Raw genomic sequence first — 23006 nt, 5'->3', positions numbered from 1 at the left:
AAACTGAAGCTAGGATGTACCTTTTTTGTTTAAAAAGGAAGAATCAAGATTGTTCAAAATATAATGGGAGAGGGCTTCCCTGGTGGCGCAGTGGTTGAGAGTCCACCTGCCGATGCCGGGGACGTGGGTTCGTGCCCCGGTCCGGGAGAATCCCACATGCCGCGGAGCGGCTGGGCCCGTGAGCCATGGCCGCTGAGCCTGCACGTCCGGAGCCTGTGCTCCGCAACGGGAGAGGCCACGACAGTGAGAGGCCCGCGTACCACAAAAGAAAAAAAAAATATATATATATATATATATATATATATATAATGGGAGAGAAAGCACCTTGTAGAATACTTATTAGCACTTGCACATGGGCTTGTGGGACTCGTGAGGATGCCACACAGAGGGGAACAGTTATAGTTTTGGTTTGTGACTTTTCCATAGGAACTGCTGCCATGTCCCACCAACCAGTTAGCTGCCTGACTGAAAAGGGGGACAGCCCCAACGAAACCACAGGAAATGGACCCCCCAGTCTGGCTCACCCGAACCTGGACACATTCACCCCGCATGAGCTGCTGCAGCAGATGAGAGAGCTTCTAACTGAGAACCATCAGCTGAAAGGTGAGCAGCACCGGCCCCATGTTTCTTCATTCACGCGGGGCCTTCGGGAATGCCATCCTTTGGTAATAGCTTGTAGGTGAATCCCTTTCTCTGTGCCTGGTTCCCTGCGGGAAGAAAGAGCACAGTATTAGCTTTGAGTAAGGCTAAAGCTGCTTCCATTGTTTACTTTTGGATACAGGTAAAAATAAAAACTATGCATCTCTGGGAAATGGCATAATGACATTTAGCCCATTTAAAAGGAAAAAGAAAACAAGGCTGCTATTATTACAGAGTTAGTCCTAAATATTACCTTAAAAGAAAGCATTCTAATATCTCCAGCCATGGTTTTGGGGAGAACCAGTGTTCAAATCCAGGAGTGATGGACCTCAGTCTATGTAGTTATTAATAGACCTTTTGTTATAATAAGTCAATAAAATCAATTTTATTTTCTTGAGACTCTTCAGGACTAGAGATGACATTAGACTCTGCTAGTCCTGTCTGGAAGCGGAAACCACTCACTCATCTTGCTTCGCAGTCTTTCCGGCTGACCCTGGGGCCCAGGCGGGTTCCATTCATGACCCCAAGTCCAGTCCCCTGGTGTGACACTCTCCCTCTGCACCCCATGCAGAAGCCATGAAGCTGAACAATCAAGCTATGAAAGGGCGATTTGAGGAGCTTTCAGCCTGGACAGAAAAGCAGAAGGAAGAACGCCTTTTTTTTGAGACCCAGAGCAAAGAAGCCAAAGAGCGCCTAACGGCACTGAGTCTTGAAAATGAAAAACTGAAGCAGGACCTCGGAAAACTAAAAGGGAAAACTGAAAGGTCATTCGAGGTGAGCAGACTGACCACTTGTGATTTTATTCTGTTCATATTTGTAGTGCAGTCTTACTTGACCAGACTTCTAGATCAGAACCTTTCACGGTGCAGGCTAGATGGGTGCTTTGCATTATCTTGAAAGAAGCGTGCTTGATGAGAAGATTGGTTACAATTTTAAGGGTCATGTATAATCTCTGGTGAAGGAAAGAAATGGGTAAAGCTTTGACCATATTGATTATAGTCAAAAGAGTGTTACGGTTATAAGTCAGTATTTTGTATTCATTATAGATGGTACGGAAGGACCTCTGCCTAGAACCATCCAAGTGTTAGTCATTAGTTTATGTCTTTGATGTAGAATTACACTTTAAAAATCTATCACTCAGAATTTTCACTCATTGACCTTGTCCTTTCTCTCCGTCTAAAATAGATTCCTCGCTTTATGTTTTACATTTACTTCTGAAAACTGGTTTGACAAATGTCATGTGATATGAGGCTGTAGGGTTGCCACATTTCCACTGACCCAAAGAACCCAAGAGGTGTGCTCACACCTAAGAACGAGTATCAAAGATGTGAGTGAAAAAGAAAATCAGAGCACATTTGAAGCCTCTGCCCATATTCTAAGGCTCACTGGGTATTATTTGTTTAGATGGACATCTGCAGTTCATTTTCTTCCAAACCTAGAACTTAACAGCTTTAGGGAGGATGGAACACTGGGTTAATTCTTGGATATCAGTGATTTTCTTTCCTTTTTTTTTTTTTCAGTTCATTTACAATATTGTGTTAATTCAGGTATGCAGCAAAGTGATTCAGTTATATAAATTTTTTTCATTTATTTTCCATTATAGGTTATTACAAGATACATAGTATAGCTCCATGTGCTAAACAGTAAATCCTTGTTGCTTATCTATTTTATGTACAGTAGTTTGTATCTGTTCCCTTATTTTTTTCTTTTCCATCATGGTTTATTACAGGAAGTAGTTTGTATCTTTCAATTCCATACTCCTCATTTATCCCTCCCTTCATAAGTGATTTTTCTTGAGACTTTACCTTGAACTTTGTTGATGTCTAATTTCTTAAATAGGTAAAGAATACTAACAAAGAAGTAAAATAAGGAAAAGAGAAATACGGAATAATCTAAAGAATGAAAAGTTGTTTAGAAAAATATCATAGTTTATATCAATGATCTTACTTATCAACTCCTGCTCATGGGACAATGAAAACATTCAGCTTTAATAACTTTGTATTTGCACTGCAAATGTTTCATTGTTGATAAGATTTATCATGTCTGATGCTTCAGTTTGTCTTACAGTTCAAAGGGCATTAAGTCACTTCTTTGGGCGAAACCTCTCATTGTCTAAATATTTTTGAGGTAGAATACTCTGAAGAAATGATCACTGGGATATATGGGTAATTTTCTACTTGCTGGAAGAAAATATCTCACTTTGTTTTCCTCCCTTGGCTTTTGGGATGTGGGCTGACAGTTGGCTTCAGCCTGCGGGGGCCCAGCACTTTGAAGCCAAAAAGGAAGCTTCCAGAAGCAGTTTGTCTGCCTGAGATAGTCTGCCTGTAGGTTTTCCAAAAAGGTCCCAGTATTGGAAGAAGTTGAGATCAGAAGCTGGAGCTCTGGACAGCTTCTTTCAGTGCAGACGATCAGCTGAAGCAAACTACAAGCAGGACTCAGAAATGAGTCCTTGGGACAAAGTGACGTTTAGGACTCTTAAAAACCCTTGGTCATCAGCTGTATCCCCCCAAACTGTACCTCCCAGGCCCACCCCTTGCCCCCCCTGCCTCTTCTGTAATGTTTGTCTCCTGGACCACTTGTGTTGTTGTTGTTTTTTGGTTTAAAAAAAAAATTTTTTTTTAATTTATTTATTTTTGGCTGCACTGGGTCTTCGTTGCTGTGTGCGGGCTTTCTCTAATTGCGGTGAGCGGGGGCAGTGCAATGGGCTTCTCATTGCAGTGGCTTCTCTTGTTGCAGAGCACGGGCTCTAGGCACGCAGGCTCAGTAGTTGTGGCTCGTGGGCTCTGGAGCGCAGGCTCAGTAGTTGTGGCACATGGGCTCAGCAGTTGTGACGCATGGGCTTAGTTGCTCCGCGGCATGTGGGATATTCCCAGACTAGGGCTCAAACTCATGTCCCCTGCATTGGCAGGCGGATCCTTAACCACTGCACCACCAGGGAAGCCCAGTTGTTTTTAATTTAGGCCCTCATCTTCCTGATTTACTAAAGCTCTCAAGGCCTCAGATTTTCCTCACTCATGCTGGCCCATCTTTGCTGCTGCTTCTGCAGGATGCGCCCCTCCTCCCCACTCACCCACCCCCACAAGCCATCAGGGCCTCTCCTGTGGTCTGTGTCACACAAGGGAAGGGAGCAGGGAATTTCCTTTGGAAATATGCCTCTGATCTTCAGGGTGAGGCCGAGGCATTACTGGTTCTATCCAGTTTCACTGAATTATACATCATAATGATCTCTAAAGAGTACTTTTTAACTTTTAACTACAGATGGCCAGGCAAAGGTCATTAGATAGACTCTTGTTTTTGGATTATAAAATGGCATATCATCCTGGGCACATTTCCAGGACAATACAAGCACAGAAAAAGACAGAGAAATTGTTGTGTCACGAAGGCTAATCAGTGCTAAGTGCTCAAAACTGATGAAAGACATAATAAATAATGGAGCTGGGCTTGAGATCCAGAGAATAAGCCCTGGAAGTTTAGTCCGGGAAGACGATGGACAGAGCCTTAACAAGTGAAATGAAGAGAAATTTAAAGTGTCACCTCACAAGGTGCTTTATAGCCAAATAAGCAGATCCATAATTTCCCCAGGATAGTTAAGAGATCCGCACAGTTGCAAAGAAGAAAATTAACCTGACATCTGAGATTCTAGAGTCATGGCCTTATATCCCTGGTCCTCAGACCCTTGTTTAAAACTCTTATTTGCTTCCTTAATAGTCCATTCTTCACAGTGTACTCAGGGAGGGCAAGAGGGTGGATGTGAAAATCCCTCACAGAACATAGTCTTGCCCTTCCCCGCCTGCTTCCTAGTACCAGGCTAGGCAGTACATTTTCTTTTATGTTTTCGTGCCTTTAAATATACATTTCTTTGCTCTGAGTCATTACCAGGAGAGACTGCACAGGCTTCGAACCTGTCCTTACAGACCTAACCCTTCGGTTTTACAATGTGTTGCTTTTTGTAACGCCTGTGGGAGTTTCCTAGCAAGAGAATGGTCCAAATGAAGGCAGAGCATGGTTCCACTGGTGTGAGGGGCACTTCCATGCTGCCAATCACTACCAAGCCCTCTCTTCTTAACACTTCATGGACTAGCTGGTTTATGGTCCGTGCACAAGCCTTTCTGATAATTTTTTGGTTTTACTATAAGCCTTTGGGCCTGTTTACCATTCCTTAGGAGATCTGTCATAGGGTGTGTGTGTGTGTGTGTGTGTGTGTGTGTGTGTGTGTGTGTGTGTGTGTATGAATTTTCTGTGTGTTGCAATCCTCTGATAATCTCAAGTGTATGTGTTTCTGGTGGCACCATGTCCATAAGAGCAGTGAGGGAAGAAATCAGAGAGGCTAAGAAGGTCACGACTGGAAGAGACCACAGAGACCACGTGGTACCACGTCTTTCTTTCTGAGCCGAGAAAACTGAAGCCAAGACATTGAGTGAATCCGCTCAAGGTGACACATGCTCTGATTAGCAGAGTGTGGACTAGAATCTGCTCTCCCTTCTCCCAAGTAAAAACACCACATGTCAACAGGCTCTTTCTCTTATGACTTTGTCATATGTAGTAACTGCAACAGGATGAACACAGCAGGTACTCAGGGAAATATTAATGTTTATTATTAATGTTTATAGAGGCAGAAATTTAATTTTTCCACCCTTGGTACCAGCCTGTGAATTTTCAGTTTTCTTATTTCTCACCAGACTTATTTTTAGCAACCTTAAAACATGAGCATAGAGTACTGTAGCAACCAGACTGCATACCTGGGAGAATTGTGGACCTTTCGTTGTGTTTTGTCATTACTATAACATTATGCCCTTGGTGCTTTGGCTTCTGAGTAGACATGACAAGAATGGGGAGAGTGGGGGTGGGTATGCATTGTAGGGGGGAAAAAAAAGGCAAGAGGTTGAGTTGTGGCAGTTCTTTGTGGAATTTTGGACTAGAAGTTACAAGTCTGCCATCGCCAAAGTCTGGCTGGTTATTTTCATGGCATCAGATTATTTCAGCATGCTGAGGAAGCCTTTCTTGTCATGAGGTTATTTTAACTTCCAATTATTTGCATGTGATAAAATAATGTAAGCTTTTCCATTTTAATTGGCATGTCAAAATAAATTGCTAAGGATAAGCTAGAATATCCTACTGTAAAGCATAGCTGTCTTGCCAGTGGGTATGGAGACACTCGAGTTTGATGGCCAAGTCCCTAGCGTGATTCATTAATTCACTTTGCTCCTCGTCCCCAAGGTCCCCAAGGCAGAAGCAGAACCGGAAGTGGAACAGCTGAAGACCCAGGTGGCACGCCTTCAAGCTGAAAAGGTCGATCTGCTGGGAATCGTGTCTGAATTACAACTCAAGCTGAACTCAGGTGGCCCCTCCGAAGACTCCTTTGTTGAAATCAGGATGGCTGTAAGTGTGTTGGTTTTGGTTTTGTTTTAAGCAAGTTACAAAAACCTCACCTGGACAGCTGCTACAAATACCACCATTTCCTTTCAACATGAGGTAGCCAGATAGTGGGGAAACTTCAGCGTAGTCAATGTAAATGTATAACATAATGCTTGTGGCTATCATAGCTGAAATGGAAAATACTGATTACCTTTTATGACCAAAGAGATAGTCCTTTTTCTTCCAGTATGTCCTGACAAGAGATAGTCCTTTTTCTTCCAGTATGTCCTGACAAATTTATGTGACTGACCTAAAAAGAAAAAAAAGGCATAAACTTTTTCAGCCCAGGCCTCAAAGCTGTGTTCAGCATTTCACTTAGGTAAGCGGAGTTGTGATCAGATGTGGTAAAATCAAAAGGCTTTAAAACACTTACTAATAACAGAACCCTCTTTTCAAGCAAAGTCTTACGAGGAACGTTGATATAGTAAAACTAAGAAGTGGAGAAAAGAAAGAGCAGAGCAGCTCTGGTTGTACCCTCAGGGAATACCCTGGCTTGTCCCTCCCCTCTAACGGCAGCTGCTAGGGAACCCCCGAGAACAGGGTTTGAAGGCAGGGTGGTCTAACTGGCATTTATGTGCAACCCCAAATGATGCGAGCTGGGCGAGGCAGCATGTGCCAGCCCATCCCTGGTGGGAAGCATGTGTCAGGGTAGCTGGCGTGCAGGCAGTCCTGCTAAAGAGTACAGAAGGTAAGTGAAGCCCAGAGGGACCTCTCCTCTGCTACTAGAAAAAAACTGCATACAGGGTGAGGGAGACAAGCACAGGAGGAGAAAATCCTCCCTCACACACACAGTCACTCCGGCGTTGTCGGAGTACACGTCTGATACAGGCAGAGAGGTTACCTGTGTCTCTGAAAAAGAAAACTCGACTTTGTAGGTAAGTGGGAGTGGGGCGGGGTGAGGGGCACCTTACGAAAGCTTAATAACTAATGGATGTGTCTGAAATGGTCGAGTGCGACTTTACCTTCTCATTTATTTGCTGTGCACAAGGTGAACAGAGTTGCAAAATGGCTCTTAATAGCTCTACCACCCACGCCCCTCATAAATTTTCGATGAATAGGGGCTGAAGTCAAGCGAAGTAAAATACTAATCAGGAAGTACACTAATGTCAGAGGACTCTTTCTGCAAGTGAGCAAAGATTATGAAAACACAGCGTTGATCAAAGAGCGTTAACCTTCTGCAGATAGCTGATAAAATTCAGGAAGCCCAAGGAGCGTATCAGAAGTTTCCAAATGAGGCTTCTTTCTTTGGGATGAATGGTTAGCATAATATTCTCCCTCACTGATGAGTGACAGTTATTTCTAGTGTCAACATGTTTTTCTTGCCTTGCTTCTGTGAACAGAAAAGCACTGCCCAAGATTTAGGAACGGTGTGCACACACAGAATTGTCTAGAACCATCTCTGTATTTTTGGAAGATCTTTCTGCTAGCTCACTGGAATAGAAATGTCTTTCAAGGGACTTCCCTGGTGGTCCAGTGGTTAAGAATCTGCCTTCCGATGCTGGGGATGCTGGTTTGTTTCCTGGTCAGGGACCTAAGATCCCACATGCTGCAGGGCAATGAAGCCCACGTGCCACAACTAGAGAGAAGCCTGTACGCTGCAACGAAAGATCCCGCATGCCTCAACTAAGACCCGACGCAGCCAAATAAATAAATAAATATTTAAAAAAAGAAAAAGAAAAAGAAACGTCTTTCAAATCATTTAAGTGTCTTAGTCTTCCTGTTCCCTAAGTGGCCCGACATGCATACAGATTTCTAATAGGAGCTAACCTATGCTTGTGAGCCTTGCCCAGAGAAAACAGCCTTCTTTTCAACGTGGCTTCAGCAAGTCCTAACATTTTGCATGTTAAAGGACTGTGTGGGAAAGATATGTGGAACTGTCACTAGCTCTGTGTGACCTTAATCTGGTGGGGGAGAAGGGAACTGCCAAGGAGAAAGAGAAGAAGATAAGCTTTCCTGTGCTGGCGGTCAGGTTGACTGCTGAATGAGAGGAGCCCGACCTTCTTGACCTTCTTGACCTTCTCGTCTTCGCCTGGATGTTTATAGTCCTGACGGGGAGTGCAGGTTGAGGGAAGGGTAAATTTCCATTACATTTGAGTGACCGAATTTAAACATCTCACATTTCCACGTTTGATAGGTTCCTTGGGTTGTGTGTCATCCAAATTCCTGCTCTTTTGCCTTTTTCTCTTTTGATAAGGAATTTGTCTTGCAGACGTACTATGTTAAATCCCTTTCATTTCTGCTTTTACAGGAGGGAGAAGCAGATGTGGCAACGAAAGAAATCAAGCCAAGTCCTGGGCCCACAAGAACTGATTCCATTGACACGTATGTGAAGACAGACTAGAGCTTTCAGACAGACACGCTGGGCAGTCTTGTCACTTTCAGCTCTCCCCTGGGAGGCCAAACATGGTGGGCTGAAAAAGCCACTTATTAATTTATACCGGGACCTTTCAAGAATGTTCCATTTGAATTGCTATTTAATGTTGCAGCCCAAACTGGTGGAGAAGAAAGACTATGTTTGGTGCCTTTGTCGGTGAACTGACCCCTCACCACTCTGTGTAGAGGTGTTTCATCTCCATCAGATGGGCAGTGAAAACAAGCTTCTTCCCAATTAAGAGACCCATGTTTCCTGATTTGTTTACCAGTGCAGTCTGATCCGGACCAGGCTGCCCAGCTGATAAGGGGGAAGTTTCCATTTTGTCTTCCCTGTTCATTCCCGAGTACAAGCCAAGGTGACTAATTCAGGATAATCTTCCATAGCAATGACTGTTGTTGCTCTGAGTGACGGTGGCTGTTTTTTGAAAGTGCCCACATATCTTACCTGGGGAATTGCAAGTAGACTTGTGACAAGTAGATATTAGGAAGCCGACATCTTAAGAGGTGGGGGGACCTTGAGGAGGAGACGGCAGGGGAACTGGGCACCTGAGTCTCTTGCAAGCAGCTCTGACCCAGAATGCGCTGTCAGCTCATCCTCTGTAAGCAGGTTCCTACTGCATGACTCTGCTTAAGAAGAGTTATCTGAAAATTTCCCTAAGGATCTCTTCCCTCATAGGCTTTTAGTATCTTTTTTCTATAACTTGATGAATGTACTTATAAAACATAAAAGTGGGTTATTTTCTTTTTCAGTTATGCTCCCAAGCCTTTGTATAAGGGAGAAAATCAGGATTAGATAATATTTTTTCATCAAACAGCACAGTTGGCAGAAATGAAAGTTACTCCCTTTTTTAGTTAGAAATTCCTCAGCTTCCCCCTTTCCCCTATTGCTTTTTTAAAAAAAAATTATTTATTTATATTTATTTATCTTTGTCTGCATTGGGTCTTTGTTGCTGCGCGCAGGCTTTCTCTAGTTGCAGCGAGCGGGGGCTACTCTTTGTTGCGGTGCGTGGGCTTCTCTCTAGTTGTGGCGTGTGGGTTTTCTCTTCTCTGGTTGTGGCGCGCAGGCTCTAGGGCGTGTGAGCTCTGTAGTTGTGGCGCAGGTCCAGAGCACTTGGGCTCTGTAGTTTGCGGCAGGCGGGCTCTGGTTGAGGCGCGCCAGCTCAGCAGTTGTGGTGCACAGGCTTAGTTGCCCCACGCCATGTGGGATCTTAGTTCCCTGACCAGGGATCGAACCCGCATCCCCTGCATTGTAAGGCTGATTCTTTACCACTGGACCACCAGGGAAGTCCCCACACAGCTATTTTTTAATAACAGCTTCCTTACCCTGTTTGAAAGTATTTTAAGGAGTCAGAGATGGATTTCTAGGTTCAGAGTTTGAGCTTTGGTGACAGGAACTGGGATTGAATCCTAGCTTTTTGTTAGATGTGTGACCTTGAGTAGGTTAGTGAAAGAGCAGCTGCCGTTGGCTTCAGCATAGTTGTCCAGAATGTTTAGTTGCTGCAGTGCTCATTGTGGTTTTCTTCATCATTGAACTGCCTCTTGATTTAATCTGAGTTGGAAATCAAGAAAAATATTTGACATGCCAACAGTGCCTACATTTCTCTGCTCTAATTGTTTGAAACCAGAAACAAAAATGATTTTCTTCTCCTGACTAGAGAACGTGGTGGTTTCGCTCGAGTTGGAGAAATGCCGGTGGTCTGCATGTCACCATGGGCAGCACACATGCTTGTGCCCTTTGTATGACTGTGGTCTTCCTGGAGATTAGTCCTCTAGGAAAGCCGGACACCAAAAACCAGGGCTACCTCTGCCCCACTGTTTCGGTGGGTCCTGTGGTCTGGTGCCGTGGACATGGTGACCATTTGGAGGAAGTGAGCACGTGCAGTGTAAATCGAGCCTACCCATCAGTCCCCACTCCTTCCCTGGAAAGCATGGAGGAGTGAGGCACTGGTGGTCACCGGGCCAGCTGTGCTTGATCTGTAAATGAGAATTAACTAGAGAATATTCTGGAAAGCAGTTCCTTTAAACTGGTTCCAGTAATATTCGTAGACTCTGACATTTTTGTTTTCTCATGAAAACCTTTTAACCTTTATGCTGTCCTGATATAGGAGCAAATCTGCAGAAGGTGCCAGGAATTATTTGGAATTTGAGGAATTAACTGTGAGCCAGCTCCTGCTTTGTCTAAGGGAAGGAAACCAGAAGGTGGAGAGACTTGAACTTGCCCTCAAGGAAGCCAAAGAAAGGTATGAAATAGGCAACGCGAAATATGCATACATTGCTTTTTTTTTTTTTTTTATGAAGATGTTGGGGGTAGGAGTTTATTAATTAATTAATTTATTTTTGCCGTGTTGTGTCTTCGTTTCTGTGCGAGGGCTTTCTCTAGTTGTGGCGAGCAGGGGCCACTCTTCATCGCGGTGCTCAGGCCTCTCACTATCGCGGCCTCTCTTGTTGCGGAGCACAGGCTCCAGACACGCAGCCTCAGTAGTTGTGGCTCACGGGCCTAGTTGCTCCGCGGCATGTGGGATCCTCCCAAACCAGGGCTCAAACCCGTGTCCCCTGCATTAGCAGGCAGATTCTCAACCACTGCGCCACCAGGGAAGCCCCATACATTGCTTTTTTTAACAGTTTTATTGAGATATAATTAAGATACCATACAATTCATCCATTTGAAGTGTACGTTTCAATTTTTTTTTTTTTAGAATATTCACAGAGTTATGTAGCCTTTACCACATTATAATTTTAGAACATTTTTCCTTCCAAATAAGCAACCCAATACCTGTTAGCACTCACTCCCCATTCCTCCTAGTAATTCTACTTTCTGTCTCCATAGACTTACCTTTTCTGGACACTTCATACAAATGGAATCATACAACATGTAGTCTTTTGTGATTGGATTATTTTATTTAGCATAATGTTTTCAAAGTTTATCCATGATGTAGCATGTGTCAGTTCTTTTCTCGTTGCAAAATAATATTCCGTGATGTAACTAGACAACGTTTTGTTTATCTCGTCATCATTTGATGAACATTGGGATTGTTCCCACTTTTTTCCCATTATGAATAATATTTGCTCTCAACATTCATGCACAATATTTTGTGTGGACATATCTTTTTAATTCTCTGGGTATATACCTAGGAGTTGAATTGCTGGGTCACATGGTTACTGTTGAATATTTTGAGGAACTACCAAACTGTTTTCCACAGTGGCTGCACCATTTTACATTCTCACCAGCAATGTATGAGGGTTCCACTTACTCCACATCCACATGAACACCACTGTTGTGTATCTTTTTGATTATGACCATCCTCGTGGATGTGAAGTGGTATCTCATTGTGATTTTGATTCTGTTTCCCCAATGGCCAATAATGTTGGGCATCTTTTCATGTTGGCCATTTGTATATCTTCTTCCTTGCCCATTTAAAAAAATTGGATTGTCTTTTAATTATTGAATGGTAAGAGTTCATTAATATTCTGGATACAAGTCCTTTATGAGGTATATGGTTTGCAAATATTTTCTCCCAGTCTGTGACTTATCTTTTCACTTCCTTGATGCCATCATTTGCCAAAAAAATAAAATTTTTAAATTTTGATCTAGTCCTGTTTATCTGTTTGGTTTTTTGTCCCTTCTGCTTTTGGTGTTGTATCTAACTTTCATCTTCTTTGTGGGGCGGGGGACAGTTCCTTTGAATGTTCCTCTTCCATTTTATTATGGTGGTAATATGTTTCCTTCTGTCCCTAAGGATATTAATGATAGGTTTTTGGGTTTTTTTTGAAGTTTTTTCCCCTTGGCATATTCTAATTTCAGTAAGTTGTTTTATTTCCTGGTTTACTTTGTCTGTTTCATTTTAAGGTTTTCCTGAAATGTCTGGTAGTCTTTACTGTTTGATCGGATTTAAGACTGGGGGGTTAGATGCTGATCAAAGTGCTGTGTGGGGCTTCCCTGGTGGTGCAGTGGTTGAGAATCCGCCTGCCAATGCAGGGGACACGGGTTCGAGCCCTGGTCCAGGAAGATCCCACATGCCGCGGAGCAACTAAGCCCATGCGCCACAACTACTGAGTCTGCGCTGTAGAGCCTGTGAGCCACGACTGCTGAAGCCCGCACACCTAGAGCCCATGCTCTGCAACAAGAGAAGCCACTGCCACGAGAAGCCCGCACACCGCAACAAAGAGTAGCCCCCGCTCGCCGCAACTAGAGAAAAGCCCGCACGCAGCAACGAAGACCCAACACAGCCTAAAATAAATAAATAAATAAATTTATTTAAAAACAAACAAAGTGCTGTGTGCATGTGTAGGGAGATCTGGCCAGGAGGTTTCCTTGGGGAAGTCTTACGTCAGAAACTTTAAATCTTTTCCTTATCCTGATCAAATTCTCCAGAGGAGACTTTTCCAGTCTCCTGTCTGAAGGGTACTTTTCTAGATGCCAGCGTTCTGGAGATGAGTAGGAACAGAAGGCTGAGGGTCTTAGTATTCTGTAAGTTCCCCTCTTTTCAGTAGGGAACCCAAACCCTCAACTCTGATTAATGACTCTGAGTCAAGAGACCCTTTATTTTATGACCTTCTAGTCATTCTTAAACAGGTCCCAACTTTATCCCCATGTCCAGAGGTACCTGGTGTCACTGATTCCTGAGCCTTTGGGGTCCCACAGTATGAAGTGGGTTCCATCTTGGCTCTCCCTACTGTTGGCTCAGATCCAGTCCTCTTGGGCTATCTAGTCAGTTCCCACTCATACCTAATGCTTCCCAAATCTTCTTGCTATTATTTCCTCTCCCTTTCTCTTTGTTCTTGTAGGTATGTGGCTTTGAAAAGTCATTTTAATGGCATTCAAGGTGGGAGAAAAATTACATGCGTATATTTAAATCTACCATCTTTAACCACAAGTCTCTTTATTTCATTTGTAACGGGATGGCTTTCATATGATGATGACTCAGTGTAAGAATGTTGCTATATTTGTTTGTTTTCAGGACCTCATAAACTTATATGGGTCCCAAAAAACAAGTCTTTCCCTCTCTGCCGAATCCTTATAAAGGGACACCCACTCTCATGTAGCACATATGCATGCACATGTGTACAATCATAAAAACACAAATTTAAAAAATATTTCTGTGCATGACAATGACGTGAAAAGAGGCAGTATTTTTCAGTGTTCAAGATAAATTATACATATCTTATACCTCCATGTGCATTCATCCCTTAAATCAATTCTAGCCAATATCAGGTTGAAAGCAAAACCAGAGCTGATATAGAGAATGTGAAGAGATTTTGAAAACATTGATCTTTTATCCAGATTTTGAACAATGTTCTTTTCAGTGCTTCCACAATTGTTTTTCCTCTGGAAGCCAAAGAGAAAGTAACTTTTCTATATTCTTTAATTTTTCAGAATTTCTGATTTTGAAAAGAAAGCGAAGGATCATTGTGAGATTGAGACCCAGACAGAGGGGCGCACAGAACAAGAGAAAGAAGAGGAGAAAGGCACAGAAACTGTGGGTACTAAGTGTCTAAGACTGTTACTACACCCCCGATGGACAAAGAGTAGTGCAGGCGCTGGAGCCGCATCTTGTGATGTGTTATTGGCTTTAGCAATAGAGAAATAATTTCCATGTTGAATATTTTCTATTTCTCTCATATTTCCTTGTCCTGATCTGAATTTCATTCATTGTAAATTGTACTGAGATGTATTCCTGTCCTAGTGATTCTAGGAAATCACGTCTCTCTCTCTTCTTGGCTGATTTTCTCTCCAGAATTCCTAAGTGGACAGGCCCACTAATTGAGAAAGGAATTTTGTCCAATTTATAATAAGATCATTTGAGGATGTGACCCAGAAACGTAAGGTAGCATTGAAAGACCTTGGTTCTATCCCACTACTTGTTTGAACAAAATAGTATGAACAAAAAAGGCTCATTTTTATATACATGCTCTATACATTTCTGTTCTGTGGCAACTCAGAGACGTGCCTCGTAGCCTGCAAACAGTCCGAAGCTTGGGGAAAGGTGATGAAGGCAGGAAGTTGTAAGACCCACAGTAGCCCGTGAGAAAGGCATTTACATAAAATACTTTAGCGAATTTATTTATTCAGCAAATATATATCAAATGCCTACTGTATGCCATGCTCTGGGCTGCGTCTCCTACTTTCAAGAGAATGGAGAATATTTTAAAGACTGAGATGAAGAGAACACCTGTGAGTAGTAGTACCCTGTTGACTACAACTAATCGATAACTAATAATAGAGAAGTACTGAGACTTCCATGGCACCATAAAACTCACTGACAAAAATTCTAGAGCTGCCAGGGAAAATAGTTGAGTAAACTAGAAAAATAAATCAGCCAGGGAATAAGGGCATGAGTTGCTAGCTGGATAAATTAGATTGTGCTTTGACATCACTGTGATCTATAATCCCTTGAACTATGATCAGGATTCTTTTTTTTTTTTTTAATTTATTTATTTTTGGCTGCTTTGGGTCTTTGTTGCTGCGTGCGGGCTTTCTCCAGTTGCGTCGAGCAGGGGCTACTCTTCATTGCAGTGCACGGGCTTCTCCTTGTGGTGGCTTCTCTTTGTTGTGGAACATGGGTTCTAGGCATGTGGGCTTCAGTAGTTGTGGCTCACGGCTCTAGAACACAGGCTCAGTAGTTGTGGTGCACGGGCTTAGTTGCTCCATGGCATGTGGGATCTTCCTGGACCAGGGCTCTAACCTGTGTCCCCTGCGTTGGCAGGCAGATTCTTAACCACTGCGCCACCAGGGAAGTCCAGGAATCATTTTAATTAAGATAAAGACATTATCACAAGTGCATCCAAACTGATCAGTTAATGATCTATAATGAAACAGAGTTGTACCCAAATCTTTTTTTTTCCATACAAGATATTTGGGGCGTTAATTGCCAAAAGTTTAATCAATTCAACAGTCTTATTTAGACACCAGTGGTTCACACTGTTTTCTCACAAAGAGGTTCATTTAGCCTCTGATAAATGCGTGTTTGTGATTGCCTGGATGACAGGTTGGAAGTGAAGTGGAAACGTTGAACCTTCAGGTGACAACCCTGTTTAAGGAGCTTCAGGAGGCTCACACAAAACTCAGTGAGGCTGACCTAATGAAGAAGAGACTTCAGGAAAAGTAAGAATGAGAGATGAATTTTATCCTCCTTCGAAAAGTGTACAGTTTTACAAAATATGTTAATATACAAAAATATAGTTTTATTACTGTTTTACTGAGTAAAAGAAAAAGAGACCTAATTAAAATATGAATTCAGAAAACACTAATGTTCAGGTTAATATAGAAACATATCAAGAAGTCCTTGTAGTAATATGGGGGAATGGGCCCAAGGGACTCTGATTCTGCTGTTTGGGGACATTTGTTAAGCGTATATGAAGACCTGGAAAAAGCAGTGAGCCAGACTTCCTGTGACTTACGTGAGCTGACACCATTGATGTGAACCAACATAAAAGCTACAAAGGGCAAGAAGAACTTGAGTGAGATTTACTTAGGAAAAAAAAAATTGATTTTCAATCAGTTATGAAGTCTAATTTATAAACTAGGAGAATTTTGCATTTGCTTGTTTCTCTTGATGTAAGAAGTTATCCCAAATTTAGGAAAGCTAAGTTGGTGTTGTTCTTTTGGATTAGTTAGCAAACATATTTCCAGCCCCATATACAAGTGGATGTTTCCATGGAGTTACACTGACCAAGGCTGTACAGTATTAATGGTTATCTAGTGCATCATAGCAGCTGATACTAAGGACTTTGGATAAACAGACCTAAGGTTGAAATATGGATCTACCCCTTATTTGTGGTATTACCCTGGACAAGTTATTTATTTAACCTCTCTGAGTCTCAGTTTTATCATTTGTAAACTGTGTGTCATAATTCTGACTTTGTATTAAGTAAGCTAATGTTTAACATGCTTTGCATTAATGCCTTGCACATAGCTATCAATGGTTTGTATTTGCTGTTATATTGAAATTTTCTCTCTGATCTTTAAGAGGACTGAAAGCATTTCCTTCTCCCCTATTGAATCTTTGTCAGAAGTCATATTTTTTATGCTTAACAGAGCCCATAGTTTTAAAAATACTAAAGATATCCATGGATCACTATATGAGAAGCACCTCTAGCCAATTACTAGTTTGGTCTGTATCTAAACCACAGAAATATATTTGCATGACTAGTTGAAACAATTACTCCAGGTAGACAGTAGCTTGTGTGATCTTAGATCTGTACTTGTTTATGCTAGGCATAAGGGTTCAGAAATATGTAAATTTCTTTTACAAAAATCTGTATTTTTTTATATTCAGGCGTAACGGTTCAGAAATATTACTTACTTCTAGTAAAGAAGCAGGGAGGATAAAATATTTAATTTTGTACTGTTAAATTTTTGAAAAATGTAATCCTAAAATTCTTTGCATTTTGCTACATAATCTGGGGATTCGTTTAAAAGCCACTGAGAAATGAAGTACTGTTTTGTCCTCATGAAATTTTGCTCTTTCTTAGATGTCAGGCCCTTGAAAGGAAAAATTCTCCAACCCCATCAGAGCTGAATGAAAAGCAAGAGCTTGTTTATAATAACAGAAAGTTAGAGCTCCAAGTAGAAAGCATGCGATCAGAAATCAAAATGGAGCAAGCAAAAACAGAAGATGAAAAGTGAGTATGCTGTGACTGAATGGCTACTTGCTAAAAGAAGATAGAATAGCTCTTTTATGCAGATTGGAATCAGGATTTAGGAATAAATTTAAAATTTTTTCTCTTTTATTTATTTGAAGGCGTACTAGTAGACTTTTCTGAGGAGATAAATGTTAAGTTTTACAATAACAATTATGAAAATTATTTGTAATCTATCTTGATTGGGGAGGGGGGAATTGTTTTCTCTGCAAGTAAGAACATGCTAGTAGGTGGTGGGATGATAAGGGTGGGAGGGAAGATTTTGTCACCTGAGTGTTCAGAAGAGGGTTGGGAGGTAAGACTAAGCTTCTATGATATTTCTCCCAAGATTCCATTTTAAAATTTCTTTCTAAATAGGTCCAAATTAGCCACTCTACAGTTGACACACAACAGGCTTCTTCAAGAATACAATAATGCACTGAAAACAACCGAGGAACTAAAAAGAAGAGAGGTACTCATAGAAAAAAAATTACTTTCATAGCCATTTAACATTTTATGTAAATATCTAAAGTAGTTGTGTTAATCCTTAACTAGGTCTGGTTTCAAGGGTTGTTTTTCCATTTATAATTGATTTCTTGTGTCTAAGTGTTTATAACATTTTATAACTCCTGATATTCCACACATGTATAATGTGCCTTGTGTACAGAGGTGATGTGCATGTCCTACGGTCGGAGTACAGTTTTAGCATTTTTTTTAATAAATTTATTTACTTATTTATTATTTATTTTTGGCTGCATTGGGTCTTCGTTGCTGTGCGCGGGCTTTCTCTAGTTGCAGTGAGTGGGGGCTACTCTTCGTTGCTGTGCGTTAGCTTCTCATTGCGGTAGCTTCTCTTGTTGCAGAGCGCGGGCTCTAAGCACGCAAGCTTCAGTAATTGTGGCACACAGGCTCAGTAGTTGTGGCTCGCGGGCTCTAGAGCACGAGCTCTAGAGTACAGGCTCAGTAGTTGTGGCGCATGGGCTTAGTTGCTCCGTGGCTAAGCTTTTAGCATTTCTAACAGTGGATGGGTTTGTAGGAGAGCTGAGCCTGGGCTCCTACATGAGTAATGACTGTATAGTGAGACTGCTGCCTGGAGCTATCACAGGGCTAGCTTGCCTGCTGTCAGTGAACTTGAGGCCCTGGACTTATCCGGCTGCATCTTAAATTATTGTAATAGTAATAGTAATAATGCCCCCAGAATGGTGTGATAATTTAAACACCATGGTGTCAGGTGATAGATGTATTATTAACCCGATGGTGGGAATCCTTTCACGATGTATATGTATATCAAATCATCACGTTGTACACTTTAAATATTTTACAATTTTATTTGGCAGTTTTACCTCAATAAAGCTGGAATAAATAAAGACCATGGGAGCTTTGAATTAGAAGGGGCCTTTGAGTTTATATTCTTAGAAATATATTTTCTGTTTTTCATTTACTTTTACTAGAATATTGTTCCTCTCTAGGACCTAGTAAATTTTTAATTCAAACATTCCACTGACTTCATAAAGTTAAGAGTAATGTGAGTGAAAGAATAGGAGTATCAGCAACTTACACCCGCCCGGAGATAGGGTTTGCTATTATCTCCCTTATTTTAGTGTTTTCTTTTTATAAATCATTATTTTAAATTAGGAAATTATTATCTTCAAGCTGTAAATTAAGTGCATGAAAGTTGTTGAATAAGTTATCACTGCTGATTACCAGAATAGTTTAGAGCCAGTCATTTTTTAAAAAATAAACCTTCATCTAATATTTTACTAAAATAGGTTGAATTATTTCAAAACCATGTCTAGAATAAGTTTGTCTTTTTCAGTCGGAAAAAGTGGATAAGGTGGTGCTGCAGGAACTGAGTGGAAAGCTGGAACTGGCAGAGAAAGCCCTGGCTTCCAAGCAGCTCCAAATGGATGAGATGAAGCAGACCATCGCCAAGCAGGAGAAGGACCTGGAAACCATGGCTGTTCTCAGGGCTCAGGTAGGCTTCGTTCCCAAATGTGAGCCGAGGCAGGCCAACCCCGATTATATTCTCTAACAGGGAGGTGATAGTGCTTAAAATATCTTTTGATTTTATACTATTTCCACCAGTATATTTTTAAAAACCGTTTTACCGAAGTATATCACAGGTGGAAAGTGCACCACACTTTTAAGTGTATTACTCACTGAATTTATCCATTCTACAGTTTATAGACAGCTGGATTATTTCCAGCTTGGGGCTTTGTGTTTAATGTTGCTCTGTCATTCTTACGCGTGTCTCTTTGTTCACCTGTGCATTCATTTCTGTTGGGTACACACCTAGGAGTGGAATTGCTTGTTCATAGAGTATGCATGTTACCCAGCTTTAATAGATAATGCCAAAGAGGTTTCCAAAGTGGACCAGTTTTCACTCCCACCAACAGAGAGTTCCTATTGCTCTATATCCTTACCCATACTTGTATTGTCAGAATTTTTAACCATTCTAGTGGGTTTATGATGGTGTCTCATTAAATCTGCATTTCCCTGATGGTATGAGAGCGAGTACTTTTTCAGATGTTTACGGCCTTCTAAGCATCCCCTTTTGTGAAGAGCCTGATCAGGTCTTTGCCCAGTTTTCTTCTGGTTTTCTGGCTTTTTCTTCAATTTATAGGAGTTCTTTATATATTCCACATACAAGCCCTTGCCAGTTATACTTTTTGCAGATTTCTTCACTCTATGATTTGCCTTTCCACTCTCATGAAGGTGTCTGTTGAACGAAAATTCTTAATTTTAATGCAATCCAGTTTATGAGTCTTTTTATTTATGATTATAGTACTTTTTGTGTTCTGTTTTAAAAACTTTCACTATCTCAGGGCCATGAACATATTCTCCTATGTTGTCTTCTAAAAGTTTTATGGTTTTGCCTTTTACATTAAGATCTAAAAACCATCTGGAATTAGCTTTTCTATATGGAGTGAGGTAAGGGTAAAGATTCATATTTTCTTCTGCATGAATATCCTGTTCATTTGGCACCATTTATTTAAAAGGTCATCTTAAGGACTCTGCTGCCCTCTTTGTCACATATTGTGTCCAGGTACCCACGGGTCTATTTCTGGATTCTATACTGTTCCATTGGGCTATTTGTACATCCTTGCTCTGGTACCATACTTTCTTATTATAAAGAATCAAATGCTTTGATATCTGGTAGAAAGTCTTCCTACCTCATTGAGATTCTTCAAGAGGACCTTAGGTTTTCCTTTTCTTATAAATTTCAGAATTCCCTTGATATTTTCTACACAGAAAAAAAACCCTGGGATTTTGATTAGAATTTTATTAAATATATAAAAATCAATTTGGAGATGATTGGCAACTTTACATCATTGACTCTTCCAGTCCACAAACATGACATATCTTCTTTAATTATTTTCAGTCATATTTTTAATCTTCTTAGTAAAGATTTTGCTCATCTTTTATTAGATTATTCCTAGATATTTTCTATTTTTTTGATATTTTCTATTTTTATGATAGTTTTATAAATAGCATTTTTTAAAACTTCATTTTCTAACGGTTGCTGCTATATAGAAATACAATTGATTCCTAATATTGACTTTCCATGCAGTAAACTTACTCAACTCACATTTTAATTCTAATAATATTTCTAAATATTCCTTTGGACTTAGTACACTAAGATCAGTTAAATAATGACAGTTTTTTTTTTTTCCTTTCCAGTTCATTATATTTTTTTTCTTTCTTTTTCTTGCCTTATTGCACTGGCTGGGACCCCAGTGCAATGCTGTGTAACAGTGGAGAGAGCAGGCAGCCTTGCCTTGCTCTCAGTCTCAGTGGCAGTGTTTCCAACATTTCACTGTTGAATGTGTGGTATAGGCTTTTCATGGGTATCACTTACTAGATTAAGAAAATTCCCTTCTCTTCCTTGTTTGCCAAAAATGTTTATTTTGAGTGGATGTTGAATTTTATTTAGGAAATGTTTTTCTTCATATAATGATATAATTAGATAATTATATGCCTTTTTCCTTTAATTTGTTAATGTGGTAAATCACACTGATTTTTAAAATATTAAACTTTGCCTTTCTTGAATGATCCTCTGTATATATTGTTGGATTTGGTTTGCTTATATTTTGCTTAGGATTTTTGTTTCTATATTCTTGAGTAAGATTGGCCTAGAATTTTCTTTCTGCTCATGTCCTTGTTGGGTTTGGATTTCAGGGTTTTACTGGCCTCATAAAAACAAGTTGGGGCACATTTCTTCTTTCACTGTTCTCTGGAAGAATTTGTGTACAATTGGCTGGTTGTGACTGTTTTGGCCCACTTTTCATACTGGTGGGTGGAGTCCTTAGAGAAGAGTTTTATTAGTGAACATACATCCTGCCTGAGATGTAAAATCACCAAAAAGTGGGGGGAAACCTTTTTTTGTTTGTTTCTATTTTGTTTGCTTAATTAAAAGTGGGATCATGCCATACATTTTGCACTACTTTTTCATTCATGATATATCTTGGATATCTCTCCATGTTATTACTCACAGCCATATGTAGTTTTTTTTAACAGTTGTATGGTGTCCAAAGTGTACATTGCCATGACAGGTTTAACCAGTCCTCTATTAATGGACCTGTAGGTTGTACCAATATTTTTGCTATTATCAACAATGCTGAACTGAACATTCTTGTATCTGTGTCTTTGTGCACTTGTGGAATCTCTAGTAAGATACAGAAATGGAATGGTTGGGTCATTGGATATGCCTGTTTTTAAGTTAAATAAGTATTACCAAGTTGTCTTCCAAAAATGCATAATGAAAATTATTCTCTTACCAGAAGTAGATGAGAGCTCCTATTTCCCCACATCCTTGCATCACTCTTTTAAATGTTTGCCAATCTGAAGAAGATAAACAGATTATTTGTAGTGTAACAATGCCAGAAGTTTATTATTCCCTATATACATACTCAGTACCAGCTGCCCAGAGTGGCTGGCCCAGTGAAATATGGAAGTGGTTGACTGAACTTATGGTTTTAGTTTTATTTCGACAGGAATAGAATTTCAACCTGAGCTCTTTAAGGCATTTCCTTTGTGCATGATACTGTAGTCATGTACTTTTGCCATGTTCTGTACAGAGACATTTGTTTTGATGGATACTCTTGTTCATTCATTCAACAACTCTTTTTTGAGCACTTTACGTCAGACACTGCTCTCACTGCCGGGGATATAGGAATGGACAAAACAAAGGCCCAGTTCTTACTGGCTCAAAGCTCGTAACTGATGGAGGTGAGACTCTAACTCAGATTTAGGTCTGACTCAAAAAAAAGCCCATAATCTATCAATGATAACCATAAAATGTTGGATTACTCACAAATGGCAGAAGTCCCTTAAAATGATCTATTTCATACTTTTTTGGTAACTACAGTGTGATTAGAATATTTAAATTTTTATTAATTTTACTTTTTAAAGTAATGGATAAAAATTTGTATCCAAGAAAATAAATAAATAAATAAATTTGTATCCGAGAACCACTAAATTTGAAATGAAAAACCCAATTTTAAATATAGGAAGTTAAAAACTGGTATTGAAATAATGCTCAATTCACTATTAAGGCATTCATTTTCACTTTATAATTTTTGTAACAGTGAAGAAATTACATATTATGGCATATTTACTTTTTTATAGGTAACAAATTATTCTCCAAACGTAGCAGCTAAAACAACAAGCATTTGTTATCTCACCCAGTTGCTATGGATCAGGAATCCAAGAGCAGCTTAGCAGGGTGATTCTGACTCAGGGTCTCTCATGAGGCTGCACTCAGGATGGACTGAAAGATCTATTTCCAAGATGACTCATTCTCATGGCTATGGGCGGGAGGCCTCAGTTCCTGACCATGTGTGCCTCTCCATAGGGCTGCTTGAATACCCTCATGACATGGCAACTAGCTTCCCCCAGGGCAAGTGATCCATGAGAGAACAAGGCAGAAGCCATGGTGTCCTTTATGACCTAGTTTCAGA

General features: G+C 40.5%; 1 protein-coding gene across 5 annotated transcripts in view; it reads left to right on the top strand.

The window, feature by feature from the left end:
* Positions 1–437: 437 nt before the first annotated feature.
* Positions 438–23006, top strand: part of OPTN (optineurin) — a 29735-nt gene continuing 7166 nt past the window's right edge. For 3 of the 5 annotated variants that reach the window (XM_022580539.3, XM_022580537.3, XM_089906395.1), the window contains exons 1-10: positions 438–603; positions 1211–1413; positions 5857–6018; positions 8303–8376; positions 10533–10667; positions 13802–13904; positions 15414–15529; positions 16900–17049; positions 17425–17518; positions 18863–19021. In XM_022580539.3, coding sequence (XP_022436247.1) covers positions 438–603; positions 1211–1413; positions 5857–6018; positions 8303–8376; positions 10533–10667; positions 13802–13904; positions 15414–15529; positions 16900–17049; positions 17425–17518; positions 18863–19021 — 1362 coding nt within the window. The remainder of the gene's footprint in view (positions 604–1210; positions 1414–5856; positions 6019–8302; positions 8377–10532; positions 10668–13801; positions 13905–15413; positions 15530–16899; positions 17050–17424; positions 17519–18862; positions 19022–23006) is intronic. The other 2 variants (XM_089906394.1, XM_089906396.1) reach the window with 2 other exon arrangements.

This window comes from Delphinapterus leucas, chromosome 2, assembly GCF_059928025.1.
Source record: "Delphinapterus leucas isolate spDelLeu-1000000601 "Yukka" chromosome 2, BTC_Dleu_Yukka2, whole genome shotgun sequence".
Lineage (NCBI taxonomy): Eukaryota > Metazoa > Chordata > Mammalia > Artiodactyla > Monodontidae > Delphinapterus > Delphinapterus leucas.
This window is presented reverse-complemented; position numbering and strand designations above follow the sequence as displayed.